Consider the following 13491-nt stretch of genomic DNA (forward strand, 5'->3'; position numbering starts at 1 on the left):
CTCAATGGGATCAGGTTCACTTAGCGACCACTTTGCTTAAGAACAGAGCTGCCGATCCCCAACTGTGATTGCTAAATTAGGACTATCCTTACAGATTTTGTCAAAAGGCATAAGGTTTTTTTTTTAAACTGTAGCTCATTTCCATCAGATATATGGAGTGCCTAGACCCGTGATGACAATCCTATGGCACGCATGCCACAGGTGGCACGTGGAGCCATATTGATTGGCACGTGAGCATTGGCCTAGCTCAGCTCTGGTGCATGCTTTCCAGGCCCACGAGAAGTCAGGAAACAGGCTGTTTCCCTGTTTCCTGTGTGTGGGAAGGGCCTGTTTTTCGCTTTCCCCAGGCTCCAGTGGCTTTCTAGGAGCCTGGGGAGGGTGAAAACGACCTTCCCCATACCCCTGGAGGCACTCTAGAGGCCGGAAACAGCCTGTTTCCTGACTTCAGGTCCCACCCCCCAAGAAAGCCTTTGGAGCCTGGGGAGGGAGAAAAACAGGCCTACCAGGCCCACTATGCCATCACGTGCCAAAAGCGGGGAGCACGCAGTAGAGTTGCATGTATATGCACAGGGGGGTGGGGGATATTGAATTATGGGTGTAGGCACACGCACGTGCGACGCTCCCCCCGCTTTTAGCACACGATGACAAAAAGGTTAGCCACCACTGGCCTAGACTGATGTAGGATTTAATTTGGGGCAGAGATGGAAGGAAATGAGGGCAATAGAGATTGGTTATGCTGTTACAGGTACACATAGGACAGATTATAAGTAATTTAACAATTGTAAGGTGTTAAAACACATTGTCGAGCCTTTTTGAGATTGTCTATAATCTTTCCATATATGTGAGTTCAGTAATCTGTAGCTCAGTGGTGGTGTTAAACTTTTGCTTTTTCAAGATGGCTTGAGTTCTGCCATAAATTGTTCTTGGAAGTTGAAATGCTTTGATGTTATATTTCATTGTTTTGAGTTCTAATGACAAACTGTACATTAATCCTTCTGCATAAAGCTGGTCGCTGTTGTACATTCATACTGATTATACATTTATATTTATATTGCAGATAATAGCATATATCACAATAGAGGAAGACCATGAAGACACTTTAATCTTGTGCGTACTCTTATTGGAACCTATAATAATGATGTTGGTGTAGGTATAATGGCAAAGTAGACTTTCTTAGACAATTAGATATCTTGTAAGATCTGATTCCCATATTAAGGTTATAGGGTCTGGTTCCCATGTTAATTTCATTGTCCTGTTGTTTATTGTTGCTTGTGAGAATTAGATTAAGAACGAGCAGTTTGGGCCTGCCATCAAGTGCTTGTGAAAGTGCAGTTTCGTTGTCCAGTGGGTGGTTTCTTAACAATACATTAGAGTGGTTTGAGCTGTAAACAACATGCTGTAGTGGTTTTTTTAATGTCCAGAATGTGGGGATAATGTTTGGAAGTGACTCAGACAGATGTGTCCCTAATTCACTGAACTATAAAAAGCAGGAGGAGGCTCAGTGCAATTAGATTTACAAAATTATGTTGTTATAGGTAATCTCAGTAAAAGTAGCTTTAGCTTTCTTGTGATGTTGATTTCTTGGCCTGGAGTATCTAGTGAAGCTAACACAAGGCATACTGTTTTAGCAGCAGTGATTATTGCTTAAAATTTAGGGGGGGTCCTTGACTTATGACCACAATGGAACTGGAATGTCCATCTACGTTCTAAGTTCTTAGTCTTAATGACTAAGCAATGTAGTCATTAAGTGACTCACTTCTGATTTTACAACCTTTTTTGCCATTATGGTTAAGCAAATTAGCAAGAAAATCACATAATCATTATGTGAATCCATTGCAATCTTTGTAAATATATGCTGTTTGCCAAATACCCAAATTTCGATTTATGTAACCATGGGGATGTTGCAATGGTCAGAACTGCAAGGACCAGTCATAAATCACTTTTTTCAGCCTCGTATTTTTGAACAGTCAAGTGATCATAAATTGAGGACTTTGTGGAAGATGTTGGTATAATTATGTTGTTGTTATAAGGTCTGAGCAATAAGATAGTGAACTCTGATGAACTTGAAACAATATGAGTGAGTGACTAGTTTGAATATTTGAGAAAGTAAATAGATGATGCCTAGTTCAGCTCCTGGGGTGTTTCCATATAGTGAAGTTAGTTCAGCATAGAAAATTAGAAAGAGATTGAAGAAGGCTAAAGGTCTATGGAGATTCTCTGTCATCCAGGTCATAGTTGTCCCAAATGTGCTTTTTCAAAAGGCAACTGGACTTTCTTGTTTTTCTTTGAAGATGTTTCGTTTCTCATTCAAGAAGTTTCTTTAACTCTGACTGGAAGGTGGGGAATGGAAGGATTTATATTCCTTGCAGACAGTTGGTCATTTGTATTCTTTTAGAGGCCACCTGGTGGGTTTATCTATGTCCTCAGGGTTACCTGAGTAGTTCAAATGGTTGTGCAGCCTTCTTGGAACTGCTGAAAGGACTGTTTTGTGAGCTGTGCTTTCTGCAGGATATTTTCTGTCCTGTGTCCCTTCACTGTTTTACATAGGCACAGGCTGTGGGGATGAGTTGTATTGTCTGCATCTCAAACTTCAATTCAAATCTTTATTGTCAGTGCACAACATATGTGCAATGAGATTGGTTGAACTCCCTCAACACAATACAACTCACAGTGAAGACAGAAAATCCCTAACACAATAAATCATATTAACAAAACACCCAGCCCTATTGCACCAGTATGAACATGTTACACATTGCGCCGGCCCTGCAATCCATCATACTACATAGTTATGATGTTACATTTCATTGTTTTGAGTTCTAATGTCAAACTGTACATTAATCCTTCTGCATAAAGCTGGTCGCTGTTATACATTCATACTGATTATACATTTATATTGCAGATAATATATTGCATATATCACAATAGAGGAAGACCATGAAGACACTTTAATCTTGTGCGTTCTCTTATTGGAACCTATAATAATGATGTTGGTGTAGGTATAATGGCAAAGTAGACTTTCTTAGACAATTAGATGTCTTGTAAGATCTGATTCCCATATTAAGGTTATAGGGTCTGGTTCCCATGTTAGTTTCATTGTCCTCTTGTTTATTGTTGCTTGTGAGAATTAGATTAAAAACGAGCAGTTTGGGCCTGCCATCAAGTGCTTGTGAAAGTGCAGTTTCATTGTCCAGTGGGTGGTTTATTAACAATACATTAGAGTGGTTTGAGCTGTAAACAACATGCTGTAGTGGTTTTTTTAATATCCAGAATGTGCGTTTAATGTTTGGAAGTGACTCAGACAGATGTGTCCCTAATTCACTGAACTATAAAAAGCAGGAGGAGGCTCAGTGCAATTAGATTTACAAAATTATGTTGTTATAGGTAATCTCAGTAAAAGTAGCTTTAGCTTTCTTGTGATGTTGATTTCTTGGCCTGGAGTATCTAGTGAAGCTAACACAAGGCATACTGTTTTAGCAGCAGTGATTATCGCTTAAAATTTATGGGGGGTCCTTGACTCATGACCACAATGGAACTGGAATGTCCATCTACGTTCTAAGTTCTTAGTCTTAATGACTAAGCAATGCAGTCATTAAGTGAGTCACTTCTGATTTTACAACCTTTTTTGCCATTATGGTTAAGCAAATTACCAAGAAAATCACATAATCATTATGTGAATCCATTGCAATCTTTGTAAATATATGCTGTTTGCCAAACACCCAAATTTCGATCTATGTAACCATGGGGATGTTGCAGTGGTCAGAACTGCAACGACCAGTCATAAATCACTTTTTTCAGCCTCGTATTTTTGAACAGTCAAGTGATCATAAGTTGAGGACTTTGTGGAAGATGTTGGTATAATTATGTTGTTGGTATAAGGTCTGAGCAATAAGGTAGTGAACTCTGATGAACTTGAAACAATATGAGTGAGTGACTAGTTTGAATATTTGAGAAAGTAAATAGATGATGCCTAGTTCAGCTCCTGGGGTGTTTCCATATAGTGAAGTTAGTTCAGCATAGAAAATTAGAAAGAGATTGAAGAAGGCTAAAGGTCTATGGAGATTCTCTGTCATCCAGGTCATAGTTGTCCCAAATGTGCTTTTTCAAAAGGCAACTGGACTTTCTTGTTTTTCTTTGAAGATGTTTCGTTTCTCATTCAAGAAGTTTCTTTAGCTCTGACTGGAAGGTGGGGAATGGAAGGATTTATATTCCTTGCAGATGGTTGGTCATTTGTATTCTTTTAGAGGCCACTTGGTGGGTTTATCTATGTCCTCAGGGTTACCTGAGTAGTTCAAATGGTTGTGCAGCCTTCTTGGAACTGCTGAAAGGACTGTGTTGTGAGCTGTGCTTTCTGCAGGATATTTTCTGTCCTGTGTCCCTTCACTGTTTTACACAGGCACAGGCTGTGGGGATGAGTTGTATTTTCTGCATCTCAAACTTCAATTCAAATCTTTATTGTCAGTGCACAACATATGTGCAATGAGATTGGTTGAACTCCCTCAACACAATACAACTCACAGTGAAGACAGAAAATCCCTAACCCAATAAATCATATTAACAAAACACCCAGCCCTATTGCACCAGTGTGAACATGTTACACATTGCGCCAGCCCTGCAGTCCATCATACTACATAGTTATGATGTTATTTCTCATTCAGGAGTCTGACAGCCCACGGATAAAAACTGTTCTTCAGCCTGTTTGTGGAGCTGGCTATATTTCTATATCTCCTTCCCGATGGTAGGAGGGTAAAGAAGTGATGACCAGGGTGAGAGTTGTCCCTGAGAATTTTCCTCACTCTTCTAAGGCAGCGAGCCCTAGCGATCTCATCTAGTGATAATAAGACCCAGTATGGTGGTGTCATCTGCAAACTTCATGATCACAGTAGATGGGTCTGACAGTACACAATTGTGTGTACAGTGAATACAAGTAGGGACTGAGCACACAGCCCTGTGGGGAGCCAGTGCTAAGCTTCAGATATGACAGACCCAACTCTCACTGTTTGTGGCTGATCCCTCAGAAAGTCTTTGATCCAGTCACAGATGGAAGATGAAAAATCCAAGTCAGTCAACTTTTTGATAAGGATGGTCGGCAGAATGGTGTTGAAGGCAGAGCTATAGTCTATGAAAAGCATCCTGACATAGTTTATTTATTTTATTTATTTATTTTATTTATTAAATTTTTATACCGCCCTTCTCCCGAAGGACTCAGGGCGGTGTACAGCCAGAGTAAAAACAAAGATGTATACAATTTAAAACAACATTTAAAAAGAGCAAATTTTAAAGGCTGATTATTAAAATTTAAGTTAAAAGTTAAAAATATTAAGAAACCCAATTAAAATACATCACTAATTATGCCAGTCCCGCTTTAATGAATAAATATGTTTTGAGCTCACGACGGAAGGTCCGAAGATCAGGCACTTGACGAGGCCGGGGAAGTTCGCTCCAGGCGTCACTGCCCCCACAGAGAAGGCCCTACTCCTGGGGCCGCCAGCCGACACTGTTTGGCGGACGGCACCCTGAGGAGACCCTCTCTGTCGGCGTCTGGTCGGTGGGAGGCAAAGGGTAACAGCAGGCGGTCTCGTAAGTACCCGGGTCCTAAGCCATGGAGCGCTTTAAAGATAGTTACCAAAATCTTGAAGCGCACCCGAAAGACCACAGGAAGCCAGTGCAAGCTACGGAACAGCAATGTCACGTGGGAGCCACGAGCGGCTCCCGTTACTACTCGTGCAGCCGCATTCTGGACTAACTGCAGCCTCCGGGTGCACCTCAAGGGCAGCCCCATGTAGAGAGCGTTGCAATAATCCAGAACCCAGTTCCTGGGTTTCTCAAGATGGTTTGCTACAGAATGTAAAGCAGTAGCTATGGTGTCATCTGTCGACCTATTCCCCCTGTAGGCAAACTGATATTTGTCAAAGTCCGGTGGGAGGCATGTCCTAAAGTGTTGGGCAACCAATCTCTCAAAGCATTTCATCACTACAGACGTTAATATGATAGGTCTGTACTCATTTAGGCAGTTAATTGCTGTTTTCTTCAGGACTGGGACAGTAGTGACTGCTTTCAAGCATGATGAAACACAGGCTATTTGCAGGGAGATATTAAAAATCCTTGTTAGGACCCCTGTTAATTGATCGGCACAATTCTTTAACACTATCCCCAGCACCCCATCTGGGCCTACAGCTTTGCAAGGATTCATAGCCTTTAATACTTCTCATTTGGTGTTAGAGAGTGAGTGGCTGGAATATGAAGGCTGGTGGGCAGTGGCTACGGAATCTGATCTTTTCACCTTGTAGCGGGCAAAGGTGTTCAACTCCTCTACCAATGACGTGTTGTGACCCAGGCCCAAGTACATAGTAATAAACTTAGTCCGTGGAAAAACAAACAAACTTTATTCGAACAGCTGGGAATTACTTCATTCCCAGCGTGGTTCAACTCAAAGTAAAACAAATGCCTCCCAACACAAATTCCTCAGTTATTTCGCAAACCTTGACCCAATTAGGCAAACTGCCAAAGGCCCTCCTGGCAAATGTCCAGAAGCCACAAAAACAAAGACATAGATGAAGCAGAAGACGCAGCTACAACGTTGTTTTCCCGCAAAGCTCAAATGCCGGTGCTGGCCTGTTTTAAGCCTTATGGGAGGGCCAGTCATCTCTTGGCCCTACTCCCGAGTTGTCCTCTCTGCTTGAGCTGTTCTTGCCTTCTGGCAGCTCTTCTCATGCGTGCATTAGAAACAGGCTGCTCCTGTTCCTTGACCTCACTACTATCAGTCTCTGGAGGCTCTGGAGTCCGCACCTCACTTCCCAATGGCCCTGGCCTTACCTCAGCCTTATCGCTGTCTGACTTCATTGCCAGCTCCGTAAGCTGCTGACAGACCACAACATGAGGCATCAGCGTTGACAGTGTTCCTTGTGTTGCCCTTATAATTAGTTAGGTGCTGCACACTTGCTTCGGGTTGTTGTCTGCTAGATGGTTCTCCACTTTGTGTTTGTATTGTTGTTTTGCCATCTCAATGCCTCTTCTGAGGTTTGTCCTGGTCTCTCTATATCTCTCACTGTCCCCTGCCTTAAAGGCAGAATCCCAGGCTCTCAAAAGCATCCATACCTCAGCAGTCATCCAGGGTTTACAATTCCCATAGACTGATGCAGCTGTCTGCTGTTACGCTATCAGTACGCTATGATGTAAGAGAGTACGGCATCAGTATATTCATGCAGGTCTTGATGTTCAAATACACTCCACTCAGTAGTTTCAAAACAGTCCTGCAGCTGACTGAGAATGCCCTCTGACCAAATTTTAACCATTTTCATGGCTGGCTGAATTCTTTTCCTGAGAGGGACATACTTTGGGCATAACAGGAATGAGATACGGTCGGATGTACCCAGGTGGGGGAGGGGGATTGCTTTTATGCCTGTTTCAGGTTGGAGTACACACGGTCTAAAGTGTTCTTCCCTCTGGTGAAGAACTGCACATACTGCACAAATTTAGGGAGAACTGTCTTTAGGCACACTTGATTAAATTCCCCAGCCATGACAAAAGCACCCTCTGGATGAGTTTGCTGCTGCCTGGAGATGACGTTACATAGCTTACAAAGTGCCATGCTGACATTGGCATCAGGTAGAATATAAACAGCTATAATGATTATCTCAGTGATTTCTCTAGGCTGATAAAATGGCGTATATGTGACAGTCATCAGTTCCACATCTGGGGAGCAATACGTATAAGCTACTCTGCTGTTGCACACCAGTTACTATGTATATAAGTATAGAATCACCCTCTCTTGCTCTTACTGGAGTTACCATTTCTGTCAAAGCGGTAAGTAACACGGCTTGTCAACCTCACTGCTGCATCAGGTACAGATGGATGTAGCCAGGTCTCCGTTACAACATCATGACATTACAACATGACATCACATAGCTGTCATGGAGAAACCTGTTTGCTGCCATTTGCAGCTCTAATTTGTCAATTTTGTGGACGAGAGATCTGGTATTCGTCAAAAAGACACTAGGCAATGCTAGTCTGTGAGGCTGACCGGCTCTACAGCCGCGCTATTGTTTCCTCTCCTTTCGCTTTCGTCTGTGCCTTCCCAACCCAAAAACAATCCATGGAGATCCTGGAGGCCTCACCATTAAGTTCGGTATGCTGTGGGACTGCAGAAAATCACTGGTAATTTCAGATTGATTTGCGAACCCGATGTTCAGCAGCTCTGCGTGGGTGTAGGGAAATTTTGCCCCTTGCACTACACTGTGCATACACATCCATACACACATTATTCCAAGCACCACATACCAGTATCGGGAGCTCAGGGCCATTGCATGTGAACGCGCCACCACCTTAACAAAGTTATGTTTCTCTTTTCCTTGTATTTCTTTAAACACAGAGAAGTGTTTTATCTATGTAGTTATGTGAGGCTAGAAGAGAGGAGTAGAATGTGTTTAAACATGCATTTTATAACTATAGTAGTGTAAATTTACTGATCTGTACAAAACTGAATAGGATGGTATGGAAAGTAAATTATAAGGTATATCTATCTATTAGGTGATTAAATGCAGACCAAAGATGGAAAGTACAAGGGAATCACTACTACTATCAATATCAGCTGAATTTATTTAGGTTCAGCTAGGAAATATCTGTGTTCTTGTTTGAAAATGTCCTTCAGCTGTTTGAAGACTTCATTTTAGGAACAGTTCAGTTGAGCTGAGCTATGTCTTGTTCTGTATACTGTTGTTCAATATTTGTGGTCCAGTCATTTATTCCATGCTTGGTTCAGTTCCAAAATGAAAAATGGTTAGAGAAGCAAATTGAGAGGAGGCAAAATATACTTTATTGTGTGTCAAAGAGATGGTCAGAGTTGCTGGTACATCCTGAAATTATAAGTAGCTAAGGTTTCCAGAAATTAGAAAAAAATGTGCATTAGAATTCTCAATAAATTTGCACATACTTGGTACCAATAAATTTTCAGACGTAAAATGTTTGCATTTTTTTTAATTGTTATTGAGTACATAAGATTCATTCTTGCCATTGGATCTTGAAGAAAATATTATATGTTATACCAGTTTTTAACATGCTTCTTTCCAAAATAAGGGTTAGAGAATGTATAAATATGACTTCTGTAACAGAATCATCAGTGCTTGGAACACTTTACCTGACTCTGTGGTCTCTTCCCATAATCCTAAAAGCTTTATCCAAAAACTTTCTACTATTGACCTCACCCCATTCCTAAGAGAACCATAAGGGGCTTGCATAAGCGCACAAACGTGCCTACCGTTCCTGTCCTATTGTTTTTCTATATATATTCTATATATATGCTTATACCTCCTTATATTTACCCATATATGTTTATATACTATATAATCTTTTGTATGATTCCTACATATATTGTTGTGACAAAATAAATAAAATAAAAATAAAATAAATAAATCGTGTACCCTTTTTTAAAAATTGTTTTTTAATCTCTTACTAATATGTAAGGAGCACATGAAAAAGCATTGCCAAGTCTAAAATCTTAGTACAGTAAGTCATCAATTTAAAAGACCTTAATTTAGCAGAATTTAGATGTAACAAACAAACAAAATTTTCCTGCTAATATCTCAGATAGCAGATAAATTCTATTTTATGGATTTTTAAAAGAAATTTTGATAAATTGTATCAATTTATTTCTTTTGTGTAATGATGTTAATGTAAATTGACTGAATGTAAATTTGACTATAATTCACATCTAACACATAGCTTTTCCCTGATAAACTGAGGGTTACTGTACTTATAATTTCTATAGTGATCAGAAAGGATGGATACTTATTCCAGTAACTGAAATATTCTTTCTAGTTCTGTACAAATCATTTATATTTAAAAATTAACAGGGGTTCCACTCATATAAATCAGTACTTGCTATCTTAACTGCTTTCATAATATTCCTATCAATTCTAAAACTCGTAATGATTTCAGTAGAAATTACTGCTAAATAGGGCTTATTGAAAGGTCTATTTTAGATATGCATATTCCTTTCTTTGAAAAGTAACAAAGGTTGTTGCTGTTTAAATATAATGAGCATTCAAGATTTTCATCTATGAATATGAAGCATTGCATTTTAATATTTCTTCCCAATATTCTTAAACCATGAATATGCTTAATAATTTGTTCATATCTTAGAAAAAACATGTATTATGAAGTTTTTAAAATTTTATGAAATCTTTGCTATTATACAAAACCTAAATATATTTTTCTCTTCTGTCCACAGCTACCTGCAGATTTTACAAAACTGCACCTCACTGACAGTCTCCACCCACAGGTGACCCACGTTTCATCTAGTCATTCAGGATGTAGCATCACTAGTGACTCTGGCAGTAGCAGTCTATCTGATATCTATCAGGTATGTTTTTAAAATCTCATTCCCAGTTAAATCTTAACAATTGAATATCTTTGTTGTATTACTTTGCAAATCTAAGCAGAATTGTGAAACCAACAGTGATTTATGTTGATGACAAACAATTACCAATTATCCAAGTAATAGTAGCTGGTACTGAAAACTATTGGAAGGTGTAATTCAGCAACATACCTTCTTATCTGACAGTGGTTATCTTCTTACAGAAATGCTTATGCATCTATCCATTAATTTTTAAGTTATATGAACATGCTTTGGAATTTTGAAGTTGAAAGTAGAACAAATTGATTCATATCTAGTTACAATTATCAGCAAGCATATTTTTTTTTTGTTTACATTTATACCCCGCCCTTCTCCGAAGACTCAGGGCGGCTTACAATGTATAAGGCAATAGTCTCATTCTATTTGTATATATATATTTTTTTTACAAAGTCAACTTATTGCCCCCCCAATAATCTGGGTCCTCATTTTACCTACCTTATAAAGGGTGGAAGGCTGAGTCAACCTTGGGCCAGGCTCGAACCTGCAGTAATTGCAAGCTCTGTGTTTTTAATAACAGGCTTCTCTATTGCCTGAGCTATCCCGGCCCATTGTGGCTAATTAATACATTGCAGCATGCAGTAGTTATTTTGTCATATATATTTCTATTTCCTTTTGATAAAAGAGCTTGTTTGCTTTGACTAATTAATAATTACCAAAGAACTTTAAAATATGAATCATAGAAATATTTTATAAGTTTTTGTGTTACTTATCAAACAGCTAAGCAAACTCAGATACTTAGCATATGGTTTTTATGGGGGATCTCTTAGATATAAAATAGTAACCAGAAGTAATTTCAATATTTATAAATGTTACAGTGGAAGCTGGTTTTTCAATGTAGGAATACTGAGAATGTGAACATGTGAATATAGATAGTCCTTGACTTATGACCGCAATTGAGCCCAAAATTTCTGTTGCTAAGCTAAGCAAGGCAATTGTTAAATGAGTTATGCTCCATTTTATGAACTTTCTTGCCACAGTTGTTAGGTGAATCACTGCAGTTGTTAAGTTAGTAACACAGTTGTTAAGTGAATCTGGCTTCCCCATTTACTTTACTTGTCAGAAGGTTGCAAAAAGGGATCCCATGAACCCAGGACACTGCAACCGTCATAAATATGAGTCAGTTGCCAAGGATCTGAATTTTGATCACAAGACCATGGCGATGCCGCCATGATCATTAGTGTGAGAAACGATTATAAGTCACTTTTTTCAGTGCCGTTGTAACTTTGAATGATCACTAAATGAACAGTTGTAAGTTGAGGACTACCTGTAAAATCTAACATTAAGTGTGAAAAATACAAAGCAGGGTTTCCATTAAGCTGCTGGAAGAGTAGGAGACTAGGAGAAAAAGATGAATTTAAAAGAAGAGGTTGTAACAACTTCATTCTGTCTGAAGACCTCCTACTTGATGTGGTTTTAGTCAATAATAGCTGAGTTGTGGTTTTATTACAGACTAAGATTAAAACCTTATCAAATAGTTGATTGCCCAAAGAAGTTTGAATTAACTAAGATCAGAGAGCCTGTTTCCAGCCATTATTGCTCCTGCAAACCAATGATTGCATAATAAATTATAAAACTTAGAGATAATTTCTAGGAGTTCACCAGTTTTGTAGAACCACTGAACATTTATTCTCTTTATCAGCAAGGAGGATAAACATCGACTGAAGCTGACTAGCTCTTTCTATCTTGTTGTTATTAGAAAGTATTAGGATATATGCAAATATATCTCTCCCAACCCAGTTAAGAATATCCCGTGATTACAACCTACACATCATGTATTCCAGCTTCCAGGTCAATTCAGTTTCCACAGTAGAAGATACAGTTTTAGAGTCTGATATTTGGCCATTCCTTAGATGACTTCAGTAAAGGAGACAAGCAATCTTTCATGTGAAAGGTCTCATGCTGCTAGGAAGGTTCTCATACAAGTCAGCTGATAACTGCTTCTCTGCAATTTTAACAAAGTGCTATATCAAGGGAAAACTGTTGTTATCCTTTTATTTGCAGCTATCCAGTTCTTTAAACTATTTTTCATAAGATTTAGTTGTTGTTGTTTTTCATTCTTGTTAATCTTTTTTGGATGTGGGGTTCAGATTAGTCAAGTTTTGCTTAAATGTGATGTTAAAAACTAAACAAAATTCTTAACATGCATCCTAATTTGTTAAAGAGAACAAAATTTTTTTTATGTTTACTATTTTTAATTCACCCAATTTAAGCATTGATTTAATTATAAACCAGAACTTTATATTAATAACTTACATTCAACTGACAATTTATTCAAACATCTATATAAAACTGATAGATTATCAGTTTTCCCATAACCTATATTCATGGTGATACGATGAAGTTTTAAACTGAAGTTTAAATTTAAGGTTTGAGCATGCAGAACTATTTTGGTCATCTTCACTATTACCTATCCCTTCTACTTGTATGGTTGTATGGATTTGATAAATACCCTCTATCTTTTCATCAAAATCTCCCTCAAGATTGAACCACTGCCAGTAATGACTCCTTGTGGATTTAGTTGTTTAATTAGCTGTGAATCCATTTAACGGTAATGGCCTCCAATTCTTTTCCCCCCTATTTAATCAGCAAGCGTATATTAGGAAAACTCAGAATCAATGTGCTTTGCATTCCAAATAGTCACTGTACTAGCTACTGTAAACTTGCTTGGTCTTATTGTTATATTTAGTATATACTCAAACCAGCTAGAACCTTTCCTAACATTAATATCACTTTGATTAGACTGCAGATTTCTGGATGTGTTTCTTTGGGAACATTGACATACCTCTATTATCATCCAAAACCAGACCCCATAAAAGAGGAGGTGGAGGGCGGCGTGGCAAGCGTCGCGATGGAACGGTCGCAAGCCCCAAAAACTCCGGGGTAAGCGCCGATATCCACCTCGAAATGGAGGTCCGTTCAGGACCATAGCTGCCCCATAGAGGCAGCGAAGAATGAGGGAGCCGCTGGAGCGAACAGGGAAGTTGCAGATTCCCTGTAGCTCCGGCTTTTTTCCCTCAACCCAGCGAAGAGGAACTGCAGCCACCATCAGCTGCTCCAAAATCGGGACAGCCACAAGAACA

At 39.1% G+C, this 13491-nt stretch overlaps 1 protein-coding gene across 6 annotated transcripts in view; it reads left to right on the top strand.

The window, feature by feature from the left end:
• Positions 1-13491, top strand: part of RAPGEF2 (Rap guanine nucleotide exchange factor 2) — a 238966-nt gene that overhangs the window by 152022 nt on the left and 73453 nt on the right. For all 6 annotated transcript variants that reach the window (XM_058193651.1, XM_058193648.1, XM_058193650.1 and 3 more), the window contains one exon: positions 10226-10357. In XM_058193651.1, coding sequence (XP_058049634.1) covers positions 10226-10357 — 132 coding nt within the window. The remainder of the gene's footprint in view (positions 1-10225; positions 10358-13491) is intronic.

This window comes from Ahaetulla prasina, chromosome 8, assembly GCF_028640845.1.
Source record: "Ahaetulla prasina isolate Xishuangbanna chromosome 8, ASM2864084v1, whole genome shotgun sequence".
NCBI classification, from domain to species: domain Eukaryota; kingdom Metazoa; phylum Chordata; class Lepidosauria; order Squamata; family Colubridae; genus Ahaetulla; species Ahaetulla prasina.